The sequence below is a fragment of the Schistocerca nitens genome, chromosome 1 (assembly GCF_023898315.1).
Source record: "Schistocerca nitens isolate TAMUIC-IGC-003100 chromosome 1, iqSchNite1.1, whole genome shotgun sequence".
Classification (NCBI taxonomy): Eukaryota; Metazoa; Arthropoda; class Insecta; order Orthoptera; family Acrididae; genus Schistocerca; species Schistocerca nitens.
In genome coordinates, this window is record NC_064614.1 from 769,846,212 (window position 1) to 769,867,281 (window position 21,070).

Genomic DNA, 21,070 nt, shown 5'->3' on the forward strand with positions numbered 1-21,070 from the left:
AGAAAAAGAGTAAAAGTGCACACTGTGCTGGCAGTCAAGAAGTTAATATGTATGTTACACTTGATTATCCATAATTTTACAAATAATATATGTATGAAATGACCACCATAGTGTTATTGCACTAGTGGCACAATACACACTAGGAGTCTTAACAACTAACATGGAGACAGGAGACAGTGAAAGAATTTTACAGAGCTTTCCATGTATTGCAGGAGAAAATGCTAACAGGTGCACACACTCAGTTTTCTTTCTTCTTATAATGAGAACTGGCAGATCACTACACTTGAAAGGATTGGATGTTGTGAAATGAAGAGACAGAAGAAGGAATCCCTAAGAAATATTGGAAACAGCCAGATAGAGAGTGAGCAAAGGAGAGTGACAGTGTACAAGTGTGAGTGACACAGTGATGGGGAAAGGGGGGGGGGGGGGGTTGCATGCAGGTGTGCCTAATGCCATGCCGCTTTTGCTAGAATGCATAGGAATGTGCGCCAATGTAAAACTACTTGACGAGTTGGAACTGTGTGCTGATCTGGGACTTTTACTCAAATCCAGATTCTTGCTTCTTGCATAGAATTCTCTTGGCAACAAGAGATCTCTCTGCAGAGGGTAAAGATTTGGATTCGAGATCTGAGTTTAGAAAACAGTTTTACTCTGTCAGTAAGTTTCACTGCATCTGTTATTTCACATTCATTCTCTGCAATCAAATGTCAAGTGACATTGTACCACTGGTACAATGGGTCATACCCTCTACCAAGTACTTCACAACAGCTTGTAGAGTACATATGTAGACAGACTGATAGACATTAAAACATAACTGACTGTAATACCTATGAGTATAAATTCAAGTCCTGAAATGCAAACCAACATTGCCAACACTGCTCAATAAGGACAGTTACCAGTAGATACTTATCAATTCACACTTAAAATATGCTATTATGGAGTCCCTGCACCTATTTATTTAGAGTTTTCAAGATACAGAGGGATTCTTGCGAAACAAGATTGTATAAATATTTCCATATGCTTTATTAGCTTTCTGTAGAGACAGGGAGCTAATATTATAAATTATTTCATGCTTTCAATTCATGATAATAATGTAGTATTAAGGTTAACATGATATTCATCCAACTGGCACTGGAACAAATATGTCATTGTAGTTTCAGCAACATTAATTGAATAAGTAAATGCTATAGTTAGCATTCCAATACTGCTTTTAAAGAAGGAAAGGAGGGGAAAAAAGTTATGAATTTTTAGCTTGGTTTTAAATTTTTAATGATATGTTGCACTGTGTAATCTAAATACAGAAAAAGGCTCAACTTATAACACTCATATTTTACAATTAAGTCTTTTGGTCCCAATAACTCTTCAGCCACTTCTTCCTTTAATGTACATAAGCATAGTTTCATTATTTCTCTCCTATTAGTCAGATTTCCTATTCTCTATTCAACCTTAAGAGCATTGAATAAGTTTGGTCCTCTTTTATACAATAAATTATGGTTATTATGTAAATGTTGGTAAACAGCCTATAAATTCAATATCAAAGATGTGATATGAGTACCTTTCATTCTGCTAATTTATTATATTTGGATTAAGAGTATATTTGCTGCAGAATTACTAAGCTACAGCATTCTAAGACATAAAAAATAATGTGAATAACAGTACAAGTGAAATACTAACAGCAATAGCTATACAAACTTCAGTTAAGATCATTCACTTTAATGAATTTCCCATAGTAGAACAGAGGAAATAGCAAATCTTGTGCAGGTACGCTAATGAAATTCAGTCACAACAAACAACACAGCTATGTATGATTACATCAATTACGAAAATTTTCATTTAATTCAGACATGTTGTATAAAATAAAATTTCAACACTGCATTAAGCCAAGCAGTAAAATTGTGTAAAAATATGACCCTATTTTAGAAGACAATCTTGAGGTAGCAGAAAATACTACAAAACAGGTGTCACATTGTACTGTTTCAGATTACAGCAACTTTGCTGAAAGCAATCTCTGTGGCATGCCTAGCTCACAAACACACACAAAGGCTCTGTCCTGTAAAAACAGAAATGACATTCTGATATATTTTAAAGTTATGTATGGTATTGAATCTATGCAGTTTGAATTCTATTAGTCTATTAATCATGCAAAGCAAACAAAGAAGAAACAGAAAGGAAAGTAGTATTAAATTACTACAGTTAATACTTGCTATACTCACTAACTCCTACACTGCAAATATTATATGAGTAGAATGCTCAAATGTAATAGGTAAGCTATCAACTTTGGAAGAACCATGCCAGAGCTCCTTGGTCCTGTCTTCTTATGGTATAAATATTAATTGCAGCATCATGCTTATGTTACAGCTATTCCAGTCTCCTCTGAAAAATTTTCTACATCCAGACCTTTGTAAATTTCCTTCTCTGTTCCAAAACTTCCTTTTCCAGAACTGTAAGTTTTGTAAACTTTTACCTCATTTAAATGAAATTACAGTATTACATGAAATCATTTTTTTACCTTTAACATCATCGTCTTCCAGAGTTGTGCTGCTGTCTGTTGATTCCTTTACTTGGGACCCATCGCTCTTTTTGGTAATGATACTGCGACCTAAGACAAAAACACAAGATGCCTGAACAGACTGACATTCCAAACCTTTATTTTACATGCATCTGTCATTGGATAAAAATGCATGAATTTAGTGACCATAAAATCTAAAAAAAGTGATGGAACACACTTTACAGGCAACAGATATTTGTCAGATATTAGCAGGCTTAAATAAAGTAAGGTAACGACCTGTTGTCTGTATCCTGTTATTTGCATGAAAATTATTCTTGTAGGATATTCTGACATTTCTAGAATTGTCTACTGATTTGAGTTATCATCTTCATTACATAATGATTAAATTTCTTTATTAAATTCACACTCTTTTTCTTGGATTATCAATACCAAATACTAATTACAAGAACATTTATGAAAAAAATTAATAGAAAGCTTTATATGATTATTTTAACAATTCAAGACAATATTAAGCAAACAATTAAAGAGTTGCACAGTAAAAAATATGTGTGTGTCAGACCAATTATGCTAATAAGTCTTTGTTGTCCGTTGCTTCATAATAATTTGGAGTATAAAGTTAATTAAGGCCATGAGCATCAACAATTTATATATGTAGTGTATAGGTAAGGAAATAACTAACCTATACAACATTTCAACTTATAACATGCAATGAAAATTGCAAACTTTTAAAAAAGCACATCATAAAAGAATTGAGAAAGTGATGATGGTACATCAATGTGCAGAAATGTAGAAGAGTGGAAGTTTATTGATGAAAACTCAGGCATGAATTTAAATAGGCTATTGTTTTTTCTCTTTGAAGTTTCCTCATTATCTAACATAACCACACTATTTTGTAATAGATGATGGGCCTAATTATTTCTGCATTTCTATAGATAGAAAATTGTGTTGAAATTTTGCTTTCTACTTATACTGAGATGTTGTAAAATACCACACACAGATATTTATTTGCTTGTGGAGCGTATTCCGAAATTAAATGGCTTTTATGTTCTTATTATTTGTTAGCTGAGAAACTTTAATATTAGGAGAATGATGATGAGCTTATACATCTCACAGCACTGTTCAAGTCTTTCCATTTGACATCACTGTGCCAGCTTGCATCTCAGGTGGCAAATGTACCCGCTCTGATGAAAGTGTGGGTAGTGTAGTGCTACAATTTTCTTGTTGATTATGATGATGAGATGTTCCATTCTGCAAGACACTGTGGTGAAACTTGAAATTTAACCTAGAACTTTACAGTGGAGAGTGTGATGAAGAGGAACCATGTCTCCTCCACTTGCAGTCAGCCAGAGGTTATAATAATATTTTAAATATTTTTCACCACCAGGACTCAGACTGTCTACTGCCAAGCTGAATACCAGTGCTCAAGTATGCTTTTAACAAACTTGGCTGTGGAAGCGGATAATGTATTTATGAAAATAACTATCATGGGTGTATAAATAATGACTCCATAGATTCTTGCAATTTATATCAGATTTAATTTATTATTATCTTTATATTACAGTTTGGAATGGTATCAACGGTATGTTCACTTTCATTCTTAATGTTTATTATCCTCAAATCGTTTTACATTTCTTCTCATATTTACATCTTTTTCCAGTTAACTTTACCTAATTACCAGTACCCTTAAGAGTATGAACAATTAGTTCTTATGTTCCACATCTCTCTTCCGTATAATAAATTCTGCAATCAAGTCTCAGTTTCCTTGATAATTAACCATTTTTAAGTAAGTTAATGTTATAATCTTTTTTTTTCTGTACTCAGGCTTGTGTACTCCAGACCAGGTAGAAATCAATCTACTGTGAATAGCTCAATGTAACTGACAGATACCCTCAGGGGGAAAAATGCATAATACAGTTTCTTGATGCAGAGTGTGTCTGTGGTACATGTATTTGTAATACAACTTTCTGGAAGACGTAAAGGTAACAACAATTCATGGTATAGTTGAGATGCTGAGTAAACAACAGGCAGATGAACAAGAATGAAAACCTCACTAAGGTTTCAGGTTTCTCAGAGGCCCCCCCCCCCTCCTCTCTCACTCTCTCTCTCTCTCTCTCTCTCTCTCTCTCTCTCTCTCTCTCACACACACACACACAAAATCATGGAAGCTGAACAACTTGTCATTCTTTCTACGTGACTGATTGCTGCTGTTTAGCACCTCTTTTCTTTTTCATATACTGTGCAAACATAAAAAAGAACAGTGTCAATACTTCTGTAAAAATTTTCTTGCAGACCACAAGTATTGACTTTGAAAATGTAGCTGAGCTCTCCAACACATCATATTTTACTGTTTGTAACAAATTATTGTACCTACAAATATTAATTTTTTTTATTATCCAGTTGTAGTTGCATCAAGAAAGGAGAGGACATACTTTACTTGGTTGACTATATACGGTCATTTAAAGGTTCGTAACCTCATATTTCAATCTTTGAAATGAAGATATATGTTACTGTTTTCTGAAACATAAATGGATGTAACAGGATGAGCATAATCTTTCATTTTTATTTGAAATCAGTTTTGATCAGCAATATTTCAATTATTATTGACCTTCTATGTTTCATAGCAGATGTATTAACTTTTAGTAAACTTGACTGAGAATATGGTGTAATATTCTGCAATAAGTGAGGCCAATCATCATGTGAAAATTCAGTTCTGGGAGATAGAATAAAGTTGCCATTTGATTGAAACATCCAAGAATGTCCTCACTTATGGAGATCTGTGTGAAGGTACATGTCTTTTTTCATGGACTGAAAGGAGGAAATTTGAAATGGATTTACTTGTGGTGAAAGAAAATTAGTTTTTGGGCCTTCTTTTGATCTATACTATTTTAACATTCATATTCAGCAGGAGTGTGGTTCAAAGTCCTGTTGAGACTTTGAGATTTAGGTTTTCAGTGCTTTCCTTAATTTCATTAAGGGGAATGCCAGGATGGTTGCTTTGACAAGGACATTGCCTATTCTCTCCACCCGCCCCCCTCTACACACACACACACACACACACACACACACACACACACACATACACACACACGTCTATCCTATTCCCCATGTGCACTGTCTCTTATGACCTTGTTGTAGATGGAATGTTAAACTGCAACCTTCCTTCCTTTCATTTATATTTATGACACAAAACACTACTCAACAGTGGAAGCTTATGGGTGATTGGAAGTGAGGAATGCCAGAGCCAATGAAAATTATGATGGTACTGGTGTTCTGGTAACAGCCAACTTACTTATCTTATCAAGTTGTGTTACACCTCACCCCACCAACCTCCAAGATAATCTCCTCCATTAATCTCTGATTGGTTTCAAGTTCCAGTTTTTGTAATCCATTCTCCTCTTTCACCAAGGAATGAAATTTTAGTTTTTGCCTATTTATCTTTATTAATAAACATTAACTGATACCAGAGAAAACATTTATTTACCAGGTGGCAACCTACTGTTAGTTACACAAATAGCCAACAGACACACTAGCTGTAAGGATGTGGGCTACTTGCATCTACTAAGTGAGTGATGGAGGTATGAGTAAATGTATTAGGTAGTTAAATCTTTCATGATCCATAGTCCAGGGGAATGACGTATGACAAAAATTAAGGAAAATTCTGTCCTATATAAGGCTATGCTAGGCCCTGTTCTTCAGTGAGTTTCCTACAATTATCCTACGCTACCTTTATTAATATCTCTGCAGATGATTTTTTTCAACATTATGAAAAGGAAAGTTGCTACTCAAGATATGGCAGAGATGCTGAGTCACAGATAGGCACAACAGAAAGACTCTCACAAATAAATATCTCGTCAAAAATAGATCACACACACATAAATGCTACTCACACACACACACACACACACACACACACACAAACACACACGCATGACTACAGTCTTGGGCAACTGCAACCACACTGTGTGTGTGTGTGTGTGGGGGGGGGGGGGGGGGTTGCGCGCACGCGTGCACTTGCATGTGTGTTTTTGACAAAGCCTTTAAGGGCCGAAAACTTTATTTGTGACAGTCTTTTTGCTGTGCCTATCTGCAACTCAGCATCTCCACTATATGGTAAGTGCAACTTTCCTTTTCATAATATTGTTACATTCCATGCTGGATTTTCCATTGTTTGATATTTTTTTCAAGTTTGACTGATCTGGAGTTGGTTAAAGTACTTTTTTACAGATGTGTTTAGAAAAGTAACTGGCTGACACAATGTATGCTGAGATGACAGAAGTCATGGGAAGGCAGTATGCAATTATACAGATGGCAGTAGTATGGCATACACAAGGTATAAAGGGCACTGCATTGGTGGACTTGTCCTTTGTTCTCAGGTGATGCATGTGAAAAAGTTTCTGGTGTGATTATGGCCACATGATGGGAATTAACAGACTTTGAATGTGAAATGGTTGTTGGAGCTTGATGCATGGGTCATTCCATTTCAGAAATTGTTAGGGAATTCAATATTCTGAGATCACAGTGTCATGAGCATGCTGAGAATACCAAATTACAGGGAAAGCCTCTCACCATGGGCAACATAGTGGCTGACAGCCTTCACATAATGAGAGAGAGCAGTGGCATCTGCGTAGAGTTGTCGCTGCTAACAGATAAGCAACACTGCGTGAAATAACCACAGAAATCAATGTGGCACATACAATGAATGTATCTCTTAGGACAATGCAGAAAAATTTGGCATTAATGGGTTATGGCAGCAGATGACCGACTTGAGTGCCTTCGCTAATAGCATGACATTGCCTGCACTGCCTCTCCTGGCCCCACTACCAAATCAGTTGGACACTAGATGACTGGAAAGCCATGACCTGGTCGGATCAGTCCTGATTTCAGTTGGTAAGAGCTGATGGTAGGATTTGAGTGCAGTGCAGACCCCATGAAGCCTCGGACCCAAGTTACCAGCAAGGCACTGTGCAAGCTAGTGGTGGCTCCACAGTTATGTGGATCATGTTTAAATGGAATGGACTGCGTCCTCTGCTCCAACTGAATCTATCATTGACTGGAAATGGTTATGTTCAGATACTTGGAGACCATTTGCAGCTTTCATGGGCTTCATGGTATCAAACAACAATGGCATTTTTTTGGATGACAATGTGCCATGTCAGAGGCCCACAATTATTCGTGATTGGTTTCAAGAACATTCTGTGCAATTTGAGCGAATGATTTGGCCACCCAGATCACCGATATCGGACATAGTTGAGAGGTCAGTTCATGCACAAAATCCTGCACCAGCAACACTTTTGCAATTATGGATGGCTACAGAGGCAACATGACAATATATTTCTGCAGGGGCTTCCAACAATTTGTTGAGTCCATACGACATTGAGTTGTTGCACTACATTGGGCAAAATGAGGTCGAACACAACATTAGGAGGTATCTCATGACTTTTGTCATCTCATTGTATAGCTGAATATTTCAATTTTTTCTCAATATACTCCTCCACAAGTTTTCCCACCTTACTTTTAATTAATTTATTTTTATTTATGAAACTTCCTCGCCTTACATGGGCAAGTGCTCTACTATCTGAGCTACCCATGCATGACTCACAACTCATCCTCACAGCTCTAATTCCACCAGTACCTCATCTCATACATTCCAAACTTCACAGAGTGCCAGTTCTGCGAGGTCTGCAGGACAACTTCTGTGAAGTTTGGCAGGTAGGAGACAAGATAATGGTGGAATTAGAGCTGTGAGGATGGGACGTGAGTCATGCTTGGGTTGCTCAAATGGTAGAGCACTTGCCTGTGAAAGGCAAAGGTCCCAAGTTCGAGTCTCGGTCTGGCACACAGTTTTAATCTAGTCTGGCACACAGTTTTAATCTACCTGGATGTTTCATATCACTGCACACTATGCTGCAGAGTGGGAATTTCATTCTGGATTTTTATTCATGTTTACTGTCTTATTAAGGAAGGTTGTAAGGAGCAACAGTCCATTTTGGAAAGGAAAAGTCAGTGAGTCTACTGTTCCAGTATTTTGTGAAGGAGATTTAAGGCAACTGTTGAAAATATAGATCAGATGACATCAGGAACTGCTCCTGCTACACATAAATTCAAAATTTTACCAAAGTGTCACCACACTTAGCTATTTCATATTATCTGTGACTTCATCTTCATCAGTTAATTCATTTGCAGTCTGCTTACTTTTCACAACATTCCATTATGTTGCCACATACTCTTAACATTTTAACTTTGTTGCATGTACAACTGAGAGAGTTCTTATCTATAGGGCAGTAATAACACCTGACATGTGCGTTTTAAACATAAAAAAATTTTCTTTTCGCACCAAACATCATATTTAACATTGTCTCTAGCACTTTTGTTTCATCCTTTTGTTGATCAAATTTTATTACATCATGAACCATTAAGCAACTTCAACATAAATAGCATAAATTACACCAATTTTGGGTAGGTAGCGTTGAACAGTTTTCATAAAGTCTACAAAATACATCATGCAACACACAGCTGTATTTAATTTTTTTAAACAACTTATTTTGATTACCATCTGACCATACTCAGACCATAAAATATGTATTTAAGTGTGCATTCTACAACTGCAAAATGCTCTAGTTTGGTGTAACTTGTGGTTGTTGTTGTGGTCTTCAGTCCTGAGACTGGTTTGATGCAACTCTCCATGCTACTCTATCCTGTGCAAGTTTCATCATCTCCCAGTACCTACTGCAACCTACATCCTTCTGAATCTGCTTAGAGTATTCATCTCTTGGTCTCCCTCTACGATTTTTACCCTCCACGCTGCCCTCCAATACTAAACTGGTGATCCCTTGATGCCTCAGAACATGTCCTACCAACCAAGCCCGTCTTCTAGTCAAGTTGTGCCACAAACTTCTCTTCTCCCCAATCCTATTCAACACTTCCTCATTAGTTATGTGATCTACCCATCTAATCTTCAGCATTCTTCTGTAGCACCACATTTCGAAAGCTTCTATTCTCTTCTTGTCCAAACTATTTATCGTCCATGTTACACTTCCATACATGGCTACACTCCATACAAATACTTTCAGAAATGACTTTCTGACACTTAAATCTATACTCGATGTTAACAAATTTCTCTTCTTCAGAAATGCTTTCCTTGCCATTTCCAGTCTACATTTTATATCCTCTCTACTTCGACCATCATCAGTTATTTTGCTCCCCAAATAGCAAAACTCCTTTACTACTTTAAGTGTCTCATTTCCTAATCTAATTCCCTCAGCATCACCCGATTTAATTCGACTACATTCCATTATCCTCGTTTTGCTTTTGTTGATGTTCATCATATATCCTCCTTTCAAGACACTATCCATTCCGTTCAACTGCTCTTCCAAGTCCTTTGCTGTCTCTGACAGAATTACAATGTCATTGGCGAACCTCAAAGTTTTGATTTCGTCTCCATGGATTTTAATACCTACTCCAAATTTTTCTTTTGTTTCCTTCACTGCTTGCTCAATATAGAGATTGAATAACATCGGGGAGAGGCTACAACCCTGTCTCACTCCCTTCCCAACCACTGCTTCTCTTTCATGCCCCTCGACTCTTATAACTGCCATCTGGTTTCTGTACAAATTGTAAATAGCTTTTCACTCCCTGTATTTTACCCCTGCCACCTTCAGAATTTGAAAGAAAGTATTCCGGTCACCATTGTCAAAAGCTTTCTCTAAGTCTACAAATGCTAGAAACGTACATCATATACTTGCATCTTCCAGTGCACAGTGTCACTGTAATAGTTTGCACTGGAAGACAGATGTACATGATAGTGATACAACAGAATGGAGCATTTCAAGAATGATTAGTTGTTGCACCTCTAGAAGGCGCAGTTAAATGTGTCTTTTATGACCTGAGGATGGTCAGACTCCGACCAAAATTGACTGTCAAAATAAAAATAAGTACTGCTGAGTATTACATGGTACAGTTCAAATCAACAGTTCCTAAGAAATAGGATCTGTACCATATAAGATTTTTTCAGATCATGTATTATAGTCACCTAAAGCCAACCTTGCAAGATCACATAAAAGAACAACCTCCTTGCTCTCTTGTGTGTTACATAATTATGCAACCACTTCAAACTAAAAACTTGTGTCTTCAAGGCAGTCAGTTGAACACACAATCTATGACACTATGTGATATATGTGGTACTAAGCTTTCATAAAAAAATTCCTGTAACAGTAGGCCAACAGGCTATTTTACCCACATGTAATATTTTGTGGAAAATAATTTGACAGCCTTCGTCCCACCATCTTTAACTCTGGGTAAAATACAAGAACCTGATAATTTTAATTGTCTCATTTTGCAAAATACATGACATCAGACAAACACACATATTCAATAACTTTAATCTTCTGCCATAAACAAATGTAAATGCTTAAAATTATAGGGATATATCATTTAAATGTCCTGATCAGTGAGCTCTGGGTGGCTATATAGGTTTATGTACCTATATAAAGGTTTGCAGAGGTGTGATGAACATTTCATATAGTTGTTTTCAACTGGATAACTTTCTACAAACATTCACTATGCCCCATCAAATTTAAACAAAAGTCAATGACCAGGTTTTGAATATGATTTTCTCAAATCATCAAATTTCAGCTCACATGAGGTGTATCTACAAGTAATAGTGGTAGAGCAGAAGGTTTGGGAGAAACAGGGCTCAAGAACTAGTTGGCATTGAATAATTCAGAACTTTATTTGCATGTTAGTTAAAGAAAAGAAGAAAGATTCTGATTTAATGTACTGTTAATGACAAGGCCTTATGAGTTATGTCGCTAGCCCAGATAGAGCAAAGATGGGGTAAGACTTTGATCACATTCTTCTAAAGGAGCCTTTACAACATTTAGGGAACCCACAAGAAACTTAAACTGAATGGCCTAACAGACATTTGAACTCTGTTTCTCCTGAATGTGAGCCTACAGTGCTAAGCACTGTTCTACCTCATTCATTTGCTTATCAGTTACCCAACAGAGAACTTCTAGTAATCGCACAATGTTATGGCTCCATTACAAATGTGTCACTGTTAGTTCATCTACGTCAAGGTAAAAAAAAATTTTGATACCTTCTTTCAGGCCAATCCAATTTGTACAACATTTTCAAGCAAGCAGAAAGTATAGTTCTGAGAGGTATGCTACACATCCACTTACATCTACCCTTGTCCATTCATTGCACTCAAAACATTTTCTAGTCACAAAATAGGGTTCCTTTCACCTCCTACTATTTCTGATGACTCCTTCATTTGTGTCTCCCCTTGTACTTGCAACAGGTGGGTCCCTATCAATTTGGGGCCAAGTGATCTGGTCCTCCTCCTATTCAGCTTCCCCAAACATAATCCCTTTTCCTTCCTGTAGCAAGAACTAGCAGTGCTTAAAGCTAGGAATAGTTTTTTCGCACTTTTGAATGTATCTATTGAAAGCACCAGATTTTTGTCTTCTGTACGTTAGTACTGGCCACCTATTCTGTCTCACTGTAATTTTGCACTTATTTCTTTTCTCTTTGTTAACACTATTTCATGCTAGTTTTCACTGTTTTCATTCATGTAGAGGTAAATGTTATCAAAATATCTTACTGATTCCAAAAAAGCTTATTGGGTTTCCAATCTTGTCATTCTGCAGAATATCTCCAACATTTTGAAAAGAATCTGCATACCAGTTAAATGTTGATGTAGCTCAGTATCTGCTTATAAAAGATGGTTCAAGTGAAACAATGGAAACTCTGGGTACGAATATCAACAATATAGGAAACAACTGATTGCTACTTACCATAAAGAAGGCATGTCAGGTTGCAGATAGGCACAATTAAAAGACACTTACACAAAGCTTTCCACCACAGCCTTCATCAGTAAAACACACACACACACACACACACACACACACACACACACAAGCAAGCAAGAAAGCAAGCAAGCACACCTTAGACACATACAACTGCCAACTCTAGCATCTCGGGCCAGAATGCATCTATTACATGGGATGCAAGCAGCAATCTGGAGCAAGTGGGGAATGGGAAGGAATAGTAGTGTGTGGGTGGAGAGAGAGACAACACCATCTGGCAGTGTCCAGGGACTAAAAAGCCAACAGGTGCAGCATCAGAAGGTTGTGGGGCAAGGAGGTGGGGGGAAAAAAAGGAGGTTGAGGCACGGATAGTTACGGGAGCGGGGAATGTGTTTTACGGATAACTCCAATCTGCAGAGTTCGGAAAAGCTGGTGGTGGAGTGAAGAATCCAGATGGCTCAGATAGTGAAGCAACCATTGAAATCAAGTGTTTTATGTTCAGCTGCATGTCGTGGCATAGGGTGGTCTACTCTGCTCTTGGCCACAATCAGGCAGTGACCATTTACCCTGGTACACAGTTGGCTGGTAGTCATACTGATATAAAAAGCTGTCCAATGATTGCAGCAGAACTGGTAAATGACATGGCTGCTTTCACAGGTGGTCCAGTCCCTGACGGGACTAGAATAGGAACTGCTGGGTGGATGGATTGGGCAGGTTTTGCATCTGGGTCTTCCAGAGGGATATGATCCTTGTGGCAAGGGGTTGGGATTGGGAATGGCATATGGATGGACTAGGATGTTGTGGAGGTTGGGTGGGAAGTGTCTCAGATAGGATGTCCCTGATTTCAGGGCATGATAATAGGTAATCAAAGCCCTGGCGTAGGATGTGATTCAGTTGTTCCAGTCTGGGGTGGTACTGGGTGACGAAGGGGATGCTCCTTTGTGGCTGGTTCTTGGGAGTGATGGGAAGATTTGGGGTGTGAGGGGAAATGGCATGGGAGATCTATTTGTGCCTGTCTGTGAAGGCCTTGGTGGACCTCAGCTTACTGAGCAAGGGAGTTTTTGTCAGTGGAGATACACCATCCCCAGGTGGCCAGTCTATATGGCAAGGATTTTTTGGTGTGAAAGGTATGGCAGCTGTAAAACTGCAGGTATCACCCAATTGTGGCCACGAGAACAGCAGACCACCATGTGCCACAACATGCAGCTGAATGTGACACACTTAATTTTAATGGTAGCTTCACTACCGAAGACATCTGGGTCCTTCCCTCCACCTCTAGCTTTTCTGAACTGTGCAGATGGAATTATCCTTACGACACACTCTCCACTCTTATAAATATCCCTGCCTCAACCTATGTCCCCACACCCTCCACCCAACAGTTACTGCACCCTCTGTCCTATCATCTCCTCCCCATTGTCATCTCCCAACCTGTTTATTTGCAACCCTCTACCAATGCATCTGCCCATTTTTGCCAGCTCCTCTCCTTTTCTGCTCCTTTTTCCCCCACCTTCCTTCCCCACAACCTCCTGTTGGCAGTCCCAGCCTTGCACATTCCACCAGGCAGTGTTCATCTCTCTCCTCACCCACACACTGCTATCCCTTCCCCTTCCCCACTCCCTTCAGATTGCTGCTTGTATCCCATGTGATAGCTGTATTCCAACCCAAGATGCTGGAGTTGCCAGTCATATATGCATAAGGTGTGCTTGCTTGTGTGTATGAATGGTGTGTGTGTGTCTCTCTTTTACTGATGAAGGCTGTGGCAGAAAGCTTTATGTAAGTGTCTTTTAATTGTGTTCATCTACAATTTGACATGTCTTCTTTATGGTAACTATAAAAGACAGCTATTAGTTACAGGATAATCTCATACACCTGTTGTTTCATTAATGTTGAACATAAGCATATGCTCCCAACTTTCTCAACCAGGTAAGTTTGAAGCCCTGGTGTTAGTATTTGATTCTGTATTACATATAATGGGGAACTGTGTGAGATTATTAAAGAGCACAGAAGTTCAATCAGTTGGTCCTAAATGGTATCTATTAGAATGTTCATAAAGAGACACTGTGACTGTAGTTTGATGAAAATTTAGGTCATGATTTTGATGCAGTGGACTGGTTATCCAACAAGATCAGTCTTATGGAGGAGTTATAGGTAATTTTTCCACCACAGGATACCACTGTTATTTAGGGAGAGAATGCACTTTGATGATGAGTGGGACAGAGGGAATGTAGTAAAAAATATGGACAATAGTACAGATGAAGGTTCCCATAAAATGTTAACAAGTCTGTGTGGAAGTCAATGAACAGCTACACTAATGAATCTCAACATTGAGGAAGGTTCAAAGTAAATGCCAATTAGCATCTCACTAAGTGCAATCAAATGTATGCCTCATTCAATGAGGGGGGGACAGTGACCCGAGCTGCTACTGACAAGAACATTTGCAAGATTTAAAGGGCCAGTTTCACTACTGTGTCTAAAGAAATATGGATGTGGATGCATTGGCACTTTGAAAGAAGATGCCAAGACTGGTATACCTTGTGAAGATTTTGGAAATCTGAAAACTGAAATTCAGCATTTATGTTTATGTTTGTAGATGAACAGTGCAGCTGAAAACCCTCAAGATCAAATCGTAAAATGTAAGCAATCTCTTCACCATTTAAGAATGCTGCATAAAAGCAAATGCACTAATAAATATTGGGGGAAAGAGAAAGATTATGAACAATATTATTAATTAATTAGTACTGAATTGAGCAGAATCAACATTTTTAGAGTTTTTCTAAAATTCATTTTAACTATGATATAATCAACAGTGACATAATATAAATATGTTGATGCAAGTGGTCCCTTTAAGACTTTTTTCCTATGATGAACTTTTAACAAATTTTTTACTATAAAATTTTGTAAGTCGAATATTGATTGCTTGACAAAGCATAGATGCAAGACTAAAACAGTCATTAGAATTACTGTCTAAACTGCTGCTCTGACAATTTTTGGACATTCATGCACAAGCTGATACTGATACAGCTTTCCATGCAAATGGCTGCCAAAAAGCGAATAATTATGGAAAGCTTAGCATCAAACTTGTAACATAAAAGCACCAAATAAATTAGTAAAACAGTTCTGTTTCCTCTACCAAGATGTCAGTGTAATGAAATGCAATTCTTCCCTCCAAAATCTGACATGCCAGCAAACACATATTATATACATGAAAAACAAACATTAAAAGCAATTTAATGAATCTATAGTTTGAATGTGGGCCTTTAGCATTAAAAAATGTTCTAAACTTTTAGTGTAGTGTTGTTCATATAAGAACCCATATTCCTACAAAATTCATTCATTTTAGAAATACAGAAGGCATATTATTTGAGTTTTTTTAGCTTGAAAATGAAACAGGTACTGTAGCCTGATAGTTTAATGCAAGTGTAAAATGCAGTTTGGCAGTTACATGGATGTATGATACAAATTTTCAAATCCCATTTATTCAGAGAATGTTTAACACTGAAATAAAAATTAGTATTAACCACACACCATTAGACAATACAACTCTAGCAAGAGTATGAATAAATATGTGTTCTTTAGCTTTCCTTTCTTGTATGTCTGATGATTAGGGTAATGAAAACAAAAGCTCCCAAGGCACCTAATATTCTTCCTAAAATATACTTCAAGGCAAATAAAATTTAATCAACACTTAGCAAACACTTCCCTCTTTTTATCATTACACACTTCCTGCCCTATATTCATAGGTGCACTGCATCAACAGAGCCTTTTCAGTATTAACATTTTAATGCACTTGGAAGAAAATGCTTCTCTTTTTTCAATACTAATATCCTCATTATTTGCAATGAACTTAAACAGTGCAACTTTGAATATGTATTCACAATGTAAACCTCATAACTGCAGCTGTATATCACAATGTCGTTTTGATATGTGCACCTCCACTGCATGGTAAAAGCAGTTTGAGTGGAAAACACACAATGTTAATGTCTAGAACCTTAAAAATCCTGTTGTCAGCCATGGTGTATGTACTGCCATTTTGAATTATGTGGATGCACATGAACCTGGAGAATTTTATGGGACATAAACCTATTATTAGAGCTTCTGTCTGACTGTGTGGTTCATTTAAACAGACACCTTTGGTAATGCCAATCTCTAGTGGAAAATTTCTAAAACTTCATATAAAAAGTAGTACTAACTTATTGATATTGTTTTCACACAATTGCATTAAAATTAATGTGGACTGATGTATTATTCAAAAAATTATGTGAGTGGTAATGTGCACCAGCAGGTAAAGTGAATATTTCGAAGATTTTCACGTGTACAGTGCTCATAGAATATAAATCATAGAGGAGAGACACTTGATAATGCAAGAGAGAACTGGTTTATTCATGCATACAGTCATAAAATAGAACATACAAAATGAACACATCAGTCAAACAGAAAAAGTGAGTCTCAAAATTGACGGCGAAGTTATGTTCAGTACTACATCTTACCACTTTCTGGAGGAAGGTTGGAGCAGTTACATCAGTTACCACGGCAACAAAGATAAAACAAGAGCAACATTAAAGCTACATCTACAAAGGAATTAAGCAATATGGTGGAATAAAATTTTTATGGAAAAGAACACACACACTAAAAGATTACACAGATAAGGCATAAAACATACTGGTTCAACTCTACTGAAAACAATTCAGGCAGTCACACAAATCATGTTACCCTCACAACATTTATTAGATGGCATTCCTCTTACATGTGATTATCTAAGAAATTAATAAATATCATTTATTTACACATATACACAAGAAAGAGGTGCAGTACCTACAGGGACATAATTACAAGCAGGAAAAAAAAAAAAAAAAAAAAAAAAAAAAAAAAAAAAAAAAACACACAATACATACATTTCTCTCTCTCTCTCTCTCTCACTCTCTCTCTCTCACACACACACACACACACACACACAAAATAAAGCTGTAAGTTTGTGTTCTCCACTTTTTCAGTTGTACAAGTACTCATTCTTCCATGCCCACAGTGACTATATATCCATTAGCTTCCAATTCAGCTCCAGCAATTTAGCTTTCTGGCCCTACAATCTGTCAAAGTAACCAAGGTTAGAAAAGACTAATGCTACTAGAACATCTTCTTTCACAATCTTAATTCTATACATCATCTTTCTCTCTACACAACTGTCTAAATCAGCACTGGGCACACTCAGTCAGAATGGAATGACTTAACAATAATTAATTAGATAAAGGGAAAAGAAATAGCTTCAATTTACAAGGGAGTGCAATTTTCGTTGCAAGTGAAATCCTTCCACAACTGTTCTGTATGGTATTGACAATAATATATCTTTGAAAACACTCCCCTCTAAAGCGTCACTTTCATTTTCCAGCTGTCATATACATATTTATATCTGGCATTTTACAGAAGGTGAGAAAAAGGATTTAGAGTTTATTATCTTTTCAATGAAGAGATCAGTAGAAACTGAACACAAGCTCCGACTGGACAAGAATAGGGCAGGAAATTATTAGGGCTTTTTCAAATGAACCAATCGAGCACTTGCTTGAAGTGATTTAAGAAAGACCTAAATCCCAATTTCTGTAAAGGGAGCTGAATCCTTCTACTCCTTAAAGAAGGCACAATGCTTTCACTAGTCCTCATGTTATTCGTTGGCGGCCTTGGATAAGCAGCGACTGAATTTGACTTACAAATATTAATTGCTATTACTAACCAAGAACAAAAAGTTTAGAAATTATTTCAACTGTTCCCTTGAAACAGTTTTTCCTTATTCTTACACATGACAGATATGTTTTGTAGCTTGTTTTCCAGTGTAATTTATCAGAAAATGATCATTAACACTAATATTATTTCCATTTCCTGTTATACTATTTAAGTGGGCACAACTAAATGTTTATGTAAACCACTAGATGGAAGAAGCTAGATGCAACCACTAAATGTACAAACAAGATACAGTGTTGATATCAATCACAATTTTATGATGTATATATGAAGACTGAAGCGAAGAATGAAAATTTAGAACCTGGATCTCATGCTCACCAGGCAGATGTGCTAACCACTTTGCCACCCTGGCACAGTAGCTTTGCACAGCTGCATGGACTAGTATGCCTTCCTCCTCAGTCCAAATTCCCATTCATGCCTCAGCCCACCTGATATTCCCCCTAAACTTGAACAGCACTGCAGAAGCTCTCCAAACATATTTCCAAATTCATGGGTAGAATACTAGGGAAATGCAGTCAGTCTACAAAGGAGACAGCATAAAACCACTTGTAAGCACTAACTTAGAATATGATTCAAGAATGTGGGACCCATATTAAATAGGACTATATTGACTGGATACAAGAAAAGCCATCACAAATGGTGATAGGTTTGCTTGATCAATGGGAAAGTGTCGTGAATATGCAGAAAGAACTGAACTGGCAGACAACTGAAGACAGCTGTGCACTATCCCATGAAAATCTATTTAGAAAATTTTTAGAACCAACTATAAGGGTTTAATCTAGACCTATACTACAACCACTTACATATTGCTTCCATATGGAAGGTGAAGATCAGATTGTACTTATTACAGCTTGCACAGAGACAGTGAAGCAATTACTCTTCCCCACTCCATATGTGAATGGAAAGAGAAAACATTGGGAGGTGTGGATTATATCCCTATTCTGTGTTTTAATGTGCGTATTGCTATTTGTGGTATAGAAAACCTTGTTATACATAAGTATAACTTAGCAACATTATTCTGCAGAAAATGTAAAGAAAGGTTGGTGTGCCAGCTATGGTAAAAGGAATGTCATAAGTAGTGCAATTTATGTGCACAGTTTTGAAGAGAGGGCCCTAGAAATGCCATTAAATAATTCTTATTATTGATATTAACAATGTACAGGGCACCTTCAAGAAATTTTAGTCTCCTTTTGAAACAGTTTGACTCTCTCCTAATGTACATCTTTAAATGCAGAAGAGATGTATGTGATAGTGCTAGGTGACTTCAATGTAAATTTTCTACCTAATTCCAGAGATAGATTACACCTGGAAAATTTGATGTCCATATACAGTCCTGCTTCTGTTGTCACTTCCCTACAAGAATAACTTCATGTATGAGCACACTACCTCACAGTATATTTACATACCAGACTAAAATAGGTGATGTAATTACTGGTCAAATCCTGAATGATCTCTCTGACCAAGATGGATAAGGACTCACTATTAACAGTGCAAGTATTTATGAGAATGAAAGTGGACATGACTGGAAAGTAGCTAGGGCAGTTAATTACAAAATTATTCTGGCTTTTAAATCATGTCTAGAAGACACAAACTGGAGACCTGATATAACTTAAACAATGCCAGTGTTCATTAACAAAGTGGCGCTGTTATCTGAAAGCATCTGCAAAAAGGATATACATCGTGCAAATTAAAGAACCCACCAAAACACCATTGATCACCACTCATATAAAGAGTTCATGCAAAAGAAATCAAGAGCTATACATTGCATCAAACAATTAAGACAATCCCACTCAGTGTAATCACCTTAAAATATTGTAATATGCTGAGTAAAGTTATACTGAAGTTTAAAAGTTTGTACTTATGCTCCAGAACTAAAAGGCCGTTTAGCCCTTTCGACTACATTTTCTAAAGTAGAAAAATTAATACAAGCCAGAATTGTTAATCACCTTCCCAACTTTCACACAGTCAGCAAAAACCAGTTTGGATTCAGAACAGGTATCTCCAAACAAAAACCATATTTTCATTTACAAATAACATTTTGAAATGCCTTAACAAGATGGCATTGCATATTGGCATATTTTGTGACCTATTTACAGCTTTTAACCATGTCAAATCTAGGATACCTGTAGAGAAACCATGTCACTATGGAATCAAAGACAACTGGGTAACTGGCTAAAATCATATGTACATGACAGGCAACAGAAAATTGTGTTAGACGGAACAACATGCAGGTATGAGGCGTAGAGTCCAACTGCGTAACAGCACATTAAGGAGTTCTCCAAAGTTCTGTCCTTGTTACCCTGCTGTTTCTCACTGATATCAACAACCTACCTCAGTCCCCAAATAAAACAAGCAACTTCAGAATAGTTGGAAATGATACAAGCATTGTGATAGACAATACAACATCCAAAGATTTACAAGATTAACACCAATCAATCACTTCCATATGTTCTAAACTGGGCTACAGTAAATTCTCGATCAACAAATCTCAGCAAAACCAATTACAGTCAATTCCATTCTGATCAGAAAAACCAACAAGAAATCAATATAATATTGTACAGGAGACCCAGCAAATGTAAAGGGTATGCTGTTTCAAATTTTTAGGCATCCTTATAGATAACAGGCTTAACTGTGAACACCTCAGCATCCAAATCTTGATTTAGATCAGCAACATTTGTCATTCAGGTAATGTGCAAAATTTGAGATATCAATGTCTCAAAATCTACCTATTTTGGCTACTTCCATTGGTGATGTGTTATGGAATCATCATCTGGGCAATACACTACTATCAAAAAAAGTTTTTACCATTCATAAAAAAGTTGTCAAAATATTTTTAAGCAAACAGGGATATTAACTACTACCTGGTAGTCTCCTTTATATCACAAAATTCATCTCAATATGAAACAAAATCAATGTCATCATCATAACACAAGAAGGAAATGTGACATATACTGTCACCTGAAGACTTTGCCTCTGGTGCAAAAAGCTGTAAAACACACTAGCACAAAAATCTTCAAAATATTAA

At 37.0% G+C, this 21,070-nt stretch overlaps 1 protein-coding gene across 14 annotated transcripts in view; it reads right to left on the reverse strand.

Annotated features, from left to right (window-relative positions):
- The window catches only part of LOC126261336 (calcium/calmodulin-dependent protein kinase type II alpha chain), a 1,016,317-nt gene that overhangs the window by 171,498 nt on the left and 823,749 nt on the right, over positions 1 to 21,070 (reverse strand). For all 14 annotated transcript variants that reach the window (XM_049958533.1, XM_049958541.1, XM_049958530.1 and 11 more), the window contains exon 12: positions 2,510 to 2,599. In XM_049958533.1, coding sequence (XP_049814490.1) covers positions 2,510 to 2,599 — 90 coding nt within the window. The remainder of the gene's footprint in view (positions 1 to 2,509; positions 2,600 to 21,070) is intronic.